Source organism: Puma concolor, chromosome B1, assembly GCF_028749965.1.
Source record: "Puma concolor isolate L17-30 chromosome B1, mPumCon1.1.hap2, whole genome shotgun sequence".
In the NCBI taxonomy this organism is placed as follows: Eukaryota; Metazoa; Chordata; class Mammalia; order Carnivora; family Felidae; genus Puma; species Puma concolor.
The window spans coordinates 92,295,047-92,303,206 of NC_141670.1; the positions used below are offsets into that span (position 1 = coordinate 92,295,047).

The 8,160-nt window shown below is 39.7% G+C and overlaps 1 protein-coding gene across 2 annotated transcripts; it reads left to right on the forward strand.

Moving 5' to 3' along the window:
- The first annotated feature begins 3,325 nt into the window (after positions 1 to 3,325).
- On the forward strand, positions 3,326 to 7,551 carry PABPC4L (poly(A) binding protein cytoplasmic 4 like). Of its 2 annotated transcripts, XM_086704225.1 has the most exons (2): positions 3,326 to 3,487; positions 4,198 to 7,551. In XM_086704225.1, the coding sequence occupies exon 2, from the start codon at positions 4,251 to 4,253 to the stop codon at positions 5,361 to 5,363; it is 1,113 nt and encodes a 370-aa protein (XP_086560351.1). In that variant the 5' UTR covers positions 3,326 to 3,487; positions 4,198 to 4,250; the 3' UTR covers positions 5,364 to 7,551. The 2 variants fall into 2 exon arrangements, with proteins under 2 accessions (XP_086560351.1, XP_086560352.1); XM_086704226.1 differs by lacking the exon at positions 3,326 to 3,487 and having other exon boundaries at positions 3,838 to 7,551.
- The last annotated feature ends 609 nt before the right edge of the window (positions 7,552 to 8,160 follow it).

Consider the following 8,160-nt stretch of genomic DNA (forward strand, 5'->3'; position numbering starts at 1 on the left):
CCCGCTATTTATTCATTTCTACACAATAAATACCAAAGTAAGCAACGACCTGCATTGACATGAATATCAGTGAATAGAAACACTAACAGTTTTCCTGTCATTTAAGCAAAGTAGCATCTTATTCACGCTTAATTCTGTGAGCCACCCACGTAACAAATCTGTACATTGAAGAGACAAGTGAGCGAAAAGAAACATAGACAAAATTACAACTTACTTCAAAATGAGGCAAAAAAGTGGCACTTAAATGAAATATGTTCAGAATATTTGAGGAAGAGGACATTCAAGTCCGCAATATACATAGCTGTAACAATTGGCAAAGAAAAGCATAAGGCAACATCATGGGTGATATCAATTTTAAGTCCAGGTTCATCAAAGCCAATGAACTCATGCCAAAATTAGTTTCATATACACAATGAATATGTTAAATAAATCGTTTCACAAAAGGAGAAGTAATCAGTGCCGGTCAGCTGGGCTATTGAGAGAAAAAAAAAAAATATGGGCGCAAACAGAGCTGAAGAATGACAGAATTTGGATAATCAAAGAACTGCATGTGCATATAAAACAAATGAAGGGTTAGCTTGACAAAAGATGTATGCAGCTCTGATAGGATTGATTTTGCAAAGTTTTGGAAGCCATTTGTTATTTTTCACTAAAATCTTGTGGAAGGAATCTTAGCAAAATTAATTCTGGCAGCAAAAGGCAAGATGGACTGGCATATAGACAGACTGGCATCTAGGCAAAAGAGGATGAATGAATAAAACGAATGCAATAATACACAATGAAATGGGGCAAAGACCATGGCAACTGGAATGGAAAAACAGGGTAAATGGAAAGACCACCCAAATTAAGAAATTAGTGAATGAACACAACTAACAAAAAAAAAAAAAAAAAAAAGAGAGAGAGAGAGAGAGATTTAGAGAATTAAAGAGAGGAAAGACCCATAGATGCTTAAAAATTCTTGCTTGGTTATAACATAAAAATAAAAACAGTGTAATACACAGAATAAATAGAAAGGATCATGATTAGTGGTAATGTAACAAATTGAGCTCAGTATCTGCTGCACATAAGACGATTGGAGTCAAAAATGTAAGACTAACTTCTGAATTTGGAAACTTTTCCTCCCGTTTCACAGTATGTTGAGTGAAGTGATCACATAAAGTAAAATGAAAATCTCATGAGTTCTTGAAATATTTTGGTATCTTGCTATAATTGAATCACAATTATACAAAGACCTAATATGATCTTAGACAGTTTTCCTAGAAATAAAATGTCTTGTGACAAAATTCACAGGAAATACATAGGTAAGAACTTTCTTTTTCTTTTTTCTTTTTTTTCTTAAAGAAAGTGATAACATTGGGGTGCCTGTGTGGTACAGTTGTTTAGGCATCTGATTCTTGGCTTTGGCTCCGGTCATGATCTCACAGTTGGTGAGCCGGAGCGTGATTGGGGTTCTGCATAGATAGCATACAGCCTGCTTGGGATTCTCTCTCTCCCTGACTCTCTCTATCCCTCCCCTGCTCACGTGCATGTGCTCTCTTCCTCTCTCTCAAAATAAATAAACTTTTTAAAAAAGTGATAATAGTGAATATGATGGTCGCTTTTATTTATGCTATACAATGCCAAACAGTGTCTGAATTTTTAAAGCATGTACTGGAATGTGGCTGCTATCCATTGATGCATCTACCAACTACATGAGTGGTCTTTCTTCCTTGTTTAAAAAAAATTTTGTTTTATTTATTTATTTTGAGAAAGAAAGGGCGCGTGCTGATGCACCAGCAGAAGAGAGGCAGAGAGAATCTCAAGCAGGCTCCACAATCGGCACAGAGCCCGCATGGGGCTTCACCTTAGGACCATGAGATCATGACCTCAGCAGAAATGGAGTCAGTTGCTTAACCAACTGAGCCACTCACTGAGTGAGTGGGTGCCACTCTTCCTTTTTTAAATTGTAGCCTTGAAGATATGGTTGAAGAAAAGATTACTTATTTGAACTAATGATTTTACAGGAACAACAAGTGATAATTTTCACAAACAGTAACCATTAATCAGGATTAATTTGGGAAGAGTCATGGACCTATTATTCCATTTTAGATATGTTAAAAGCAATTTGGATTTGATAATGAAAATCCCACTCTAATTTTAGTGGGTTTTTTTAAAATAATATATTACTGACTGCTAGAGTGTCATTATCTTCTGAAAGAGAAATATATTTTTTGTAGTTCTTACTTTAGAAAAATGTCACCATTAGAAAAGATTTAGACTCACTAATTTAGCTTCAAGTCTTGATATTTAGCATTGTTCACAGACCAACAGAATTTGCATCACTCAGGAGCTTTTTAGAAAGGTAGAATTTCCAGTCCATTCCAAGTTGCTACATCAGAATCTGCATTCAAACGGAATCCCCAGGTGATTCCTATGCCCATTAAAGTTTGAAAAGCACTAAATTAGCCTTATATAAAGTGGTCCACCAAACTCAGTTTTGCAGGTGACTATCCCTAAGATGTGTTAGGATGCAAATTTTAAGGTTTTATGAGAATGATGTTAAGGAATTTATGTAAAGCTACGGTAAATAAAATTAATGCTACTGAAAAGCTATTACTGTCAGATACTGTGCTAGACATTTCCAGATACATTCATTCATCCAAGCCTTACAACACTCTGAGGCAAAGGAGACCATCTTCATGTCTCTGAGGGTGAACATCGGCCTCAGGTTAAATATCACATCCGTTCCGTGCAATCAATTCATTTAATAAATATTGAGCATCCCATTTCTGAAAGTCCCATAATTGGACTAGGAATAAAATGGGCATGGCCCCTACCACCATGGAATCACATTAGATTGTAATTAAACAAACGCTATGAAAGTGCAATGTAGTGTAAGTTTCTAGGAGCAAAATACAAACTTTCAGAAGTCACTTAAGGAAAATTTCTATTTGCAGAGAGCATTTAAACTGATGGTTGAGAAGCACATTTTTGTAAAGGTGGCCCTGGGGAAGAAAAAGAAAAAGAAAAGAAAAGAAAGAAAAAAAAAGTCATGCCATGGATTTTATTAAGGGAAACCGAGCAGCAAGTTGAGACTGGAACTGATACTGCAGAACTTCAACTTCGTACAACAAGGTGAGGATGTTGGGCCTCATCCAAGAGTCAAAGGAAGCCACTGGAGGGTTTTCAGCGAGGAAGTGACCAGCCCCGATCCACAGTGGGAAAAAGCTCCTTCAGTCAGACCCGTGCACAGCCCCGCAGGCGGGTGGGTTTATTAGGGCCACTCCCCTAGTCAGCCTCTCTCCACCCCAGTCACCGCCTCCTGCTTCTCGGCGCAACTGTCCGAGGGAGGTGGGAAATGTGTGAGAGGGGCGGGGGGAAGACAAACATTCTCAAAAAATATTAAAAAGAAAACATCCCACTTGGCAGCGGGTGCGCGGGAAGTTCAGCGCGCGAGTTCCGGGTTTCCCGCCAGCCGCCAGCCCGCCCCCCGCCGGCCGCAGCCCGGGTGAGCCCCCAGCCCCTGCTCGGGCCGCAGCCTTGCTGGGCCGCGTCCGTCGGTCTGTCCGCTTCCCCTCCCCCCCACCCGCCCATCGCCGGGCGCCGCGCCGGGTCTGCGGTTCCGAGAGCGGCCGGGGTTTTTGCCAGGGCTCTCGTAGCCCGCTTTGGCCCCGGCCGCGCCTCGGCGGCGGCGCTTGCAGGACTCGGCAACCCCCCACCCCCCCCGCCCCGGGCGGTTCGGGGGGTTCGGGTCTCGCCGCGGCCCCGCGCCCTCCGCCCACGCTCCGCGGCCCCCGGCAGCCGCCTCGAGCGCCACTTGTGGAGTTCTTCCCCCGGAGGCTGTAACTTTATAGCAGCCTGAGCGAGGCCTATTTTTTATTCAGAAACCAGCAACCCGAGTGTCTGTAGAAAACGCTCAGATTGGGGGCCAGCCCACCCCCTTGAAGATCTCTCACACATTGGTGGGCAAGAAGCGTCTGGTTCTATCAGCCTTTCTTGGAGAGCTCAGAATTCTGTTGCCATCTTCCAAAGAGAGCCGAATTGGTTGCGGGGCTGGGCTGGGCCGGGGTGGGGGTGGGGGGGTGCTTTTTGATGAGGCTGTTGCTCTTAACCTGGTGGAACTGTACCTGAACACCATCTCACAGCCTCTAAGCGGTGATCCTGGGGCCACCACGCAAGAGCCAGGCCCAAACCGTGTCCTGGTGACCCCTCCTGCAGGAATCGCACTGAGAGCTCCTCGGGACGGGCTCGCGGTGGGGAGGAGCAAGGAGATGAATGTGGCAGCGAAGTACCGCCAGGCGTCGCTGTACGTGGGTGACCTCCACGCAGATGTCACCGAGGACTTGCTGTTCAAAAAGTTCAGCACCGTGGGGCCTGTGCTGTCCATCCGCATCTGCAGGGACCTGGTCACCCGCCGCTCTCTGGGCTATGCCTACGTGAACTTCCTGAAGCTGGCCGATGCCCAGAGGGCCCTGGACACGATGAACTTTGACACGATAAAGGGCAAACCCATCCGCCTCATGTGGTCTCAGCGCGATGCCTACTTAAGGAAGTCGGGCATCGGGAACGTGTTCATCAAGAATCTGGACAGATCCATTGATAACAAAACCCTCTATGAACATTTTTCAGCCTTTGGGAAGATCCTTTCCTCCAAGGTGATGAGTGATGACCAAGGATCTAGGGGCTATGCATTTGTGCACTTTCAGAACCAGATCGCAGCCGACAGGGCCATCGAGGAGATGAATGGGGCTCTGCTTAAGGACTGCAGGCTGTTTGTCGGCAGATTCAAAAACCGTAAAGATCGGGAAGCCGAGCTCCGCAGCAAGGCCAATGAATTCACCAATGTTTACATCAAAAACTTTGGAGATGACATGGATGATGAGAGACTGAAGGAAGTTTTCAGTAAATATGGTAAAACCCTGAGTGTGAAGGTGATGACAGATTCCAGTGGGAAATCCAAAGGCTTTGGCTTTGTGAGTTTTGATAGCCATGAGGCTGCCAAAAAGGCCGTTGAAGAAATGAATGGAAAGGATATAAACGGACAGCTGCTTTTTGTAGGCCGGGCGCAAAAGAAATCCGAGCGACAGGCCGAGTTAAAGCAACTGTTTGAGCAGCTGAAACAGGAAAGATTTCGGAGGTGCCAAGGCATGAAGCTCTATATTAAGAATCTCGATGACACCATTGATGATGAGAAACTGTGGAGGGAATTTTCTTCATTTGGATCAATTAGCAGAGTCAAGATAATGCGGGAAGAAGGGCGAAGCAAAGGGTTTGGCTTGATCTGCTTCTCCTCTCCTGAGGAGGCCACTAAAGCAATGGCTGAGATGAATGGCCGTATCTTGGGCTCCAAGCCACTCTACATTGCCCTGGCCCAGAAGCCCTAGGAGAGAAACACTTACCTCGGCAGCCCGTGTTTGCAGCAGCCTTGGGAATGACAGTGATCTCTGCCTGAATTAGCCTCAGAAACATTTCAAATCCCAGCTGATGGTCCCTTGATTTAGTAAACTTTGTGATAAAAGGTTTTGTATATGAAGCTATTTTTTCTTTGGTGGAAAAACAAATGAATCTCGGAAGCTTGATTCATTTCACAGGGGCACATCTTCTAATTATAATATTGTGTATTATTCTGATTTTTATTTAGTATTCATAGCAATAAGAATAATTAGATATATTTTTATTACATTTTGAACCATCTGCAGTGAGGTAATTATTTGAGTTCATATCATATTTTCTTTCTTATTTTAATAATATTGATAGCTTTAATTTCTTCTGTGAAAATATGCTAAAAATAGTTCTTATACCTAAGAATCACAAAGTGATTTATTTTTACAAACAGAAATTTTCTAATTTCTCATTTCAACTTTTTAAAAGAAACCAAAGGTTTAAGAATTGCTAGTGTAAATACAGTATGTGATTTCATTCTGAATTAATGTTTAACATAGTAGGAAGTAGTTCAGTTTCTTTTCAATTTATATACAGATATGATTGTTTTTCTGATGGCTGAAATTAATGATGGAGTTTTTTAATGTTGCCCACAAATCTGATTGATAGGATATTTTGCTGTTCTTTCCATTGGTAGGCTATAATTCAGGGACTTGTTGATTATCAAAATTGGGACTTGAGTGGTAAAACTTTAACTTCAACATTCCTTATGTTATATACTTGTATCAAGGTGACAAAAAGTAAGCTTTATCTTAATTCTCTTCCTATTTGTACAGTTTAGGATTATGCCTTAACTTTTTACCAGGCACCAATATTAATCAAAGTCCTATATAGAGAACATAGAAATTCTTCTTAACAAATGTTTCTCAATCTATATGTTATATTGGTCGATGTAATGATATTATCTCAGGGTTCAGAAAGTATGTTTCTTTGTTTCTATTAACTCATGTCTCTTTTTATTAGACCGCGAGTGCTACTGAATTAACATTCAGTATTAGCCTTGATTTATCAGAAGCTCACTGATTTTCTGACAAATTGAGATTTCATCAATTTGCCTATTTTCTAGTAAAATTTTTATTTTGGTCCCATTTCCAGGTCTCTCTTTCTCTCCTACCTTTGATCTATATTATTCAACTTTGTTTTATACTTTTTTAAAAAGGGCTTTATTATATTGATTTTTATCATGTACTATTTGAAATCCACCTTGGAAACCGAGACAAGAGTTATTTATTTACATTTGAATAATTACTTTTAAAATTCTGTTTTACCAAAGGTGTCTGCAGAATAGGTTTGTTGTTCTTGTTGTTGCTGTTTTATTTTATTTTTTTATCTGCTTAGTGGTTTCCTGTAACCATATATTCAAATCTTCCATTTCTTATATTATCAATACAAAAGATATATTAAAATATTGTCTTTGGCAATACTTTAGCTATGAGAGAATGAGAAAATCTGTTTCTGTTTATTTTCATATAACTATATGTTTATTCTGGCACATTTTCTAAATTAAAAGTCTCTTGAACAATGAAAAAATTATGGAAAACGAAAAAATTTACAGCAACATATGATACCATTATGCAGACAAATCTTCTGTTAAAATTCGTTGCATTATCTTCCCAAATTTTATACAATACACATAGATACTTTAACAAAAAAAGAATCATATTATAACTTTTATAAATTATTTTCTTTATTTTACAGTATGCCATAGTCAACTTGCATATCCACAAATAATTATCTGCATTATAATTTTAATGAGTTTTGTTCCTTCAATGTTTGTACCATAATATAATGAATTTCCTCTTGAAACACATGTATCAAGATTGTTACATTGTTTCCTATCCCCCCCCCTTTTTTTTTCTGTCATAGACAGCTTGGAGATCAACATCCTTGCAAATTTATGTATGCTGATATATCCAATTATTTTCTTACAAAAATATGTAGTTCATTGGAATTAATGTTTAAAAAGTGAGCAATTTTTAAAATAACTTTGATGAATATTGCCCAAATGTTCTCCTGAAAATTTGTGCCATTTCCATTATCAGTGTAGAGGATTGTCCATTTCCATATTCTCCAAGAACAAGGGATTATGTTTAAGTTGTTATGTAATTCAACATGATGCATAAAGCAGAATATTTCATGGTTACTTTTTTTTTTATTATACAAAAGTTAAACAGCATTTCTTCTATCTGTTGGCCATATGCGTTTTCATATTTGTGAACTAATGTTTCATGATTTTAGTTTGTTTTTCTTTTGGGTTGTTTTTCATTTGTGTGGATTTATGACATTTCTTTACATATTAAGGACAAAATGTTAGACTGTTTTCCCCTGATATTTCCACTTTGTTTGTAGTTTTGAGGGTCATTCCAAAGTTCAATTTTTAACTCAGATTTTTTAGTCTTTTACTTAGATGGCTTTTTTTTTTTTTTTTTTTTTTTTTTTTTGTTTTTTTATTTATATATGAAATTTATTGTCAAATTGGTTTCCATACAACACCCAGTGCTCATCCCAAAAGGTGCCCTCCTCAGTACCCATCTCCCACCCTCTCCTCCCTCCCACCCCCCATCAACCCTTAGTTTGTTCTCAGTTCTCAACAGTCTCTTATGCTTTGGCTCTCTCCCACTCTAACCTCTTTTTTTTTTTTTTTTTTTTGTTCCCCTCCCCCATGGGTTTCTCTTAAGTTTCTCAGGATCCACATAAGAGTGAAACCATATGGTATCTGTCTTTCTCTGTATGGCTTAT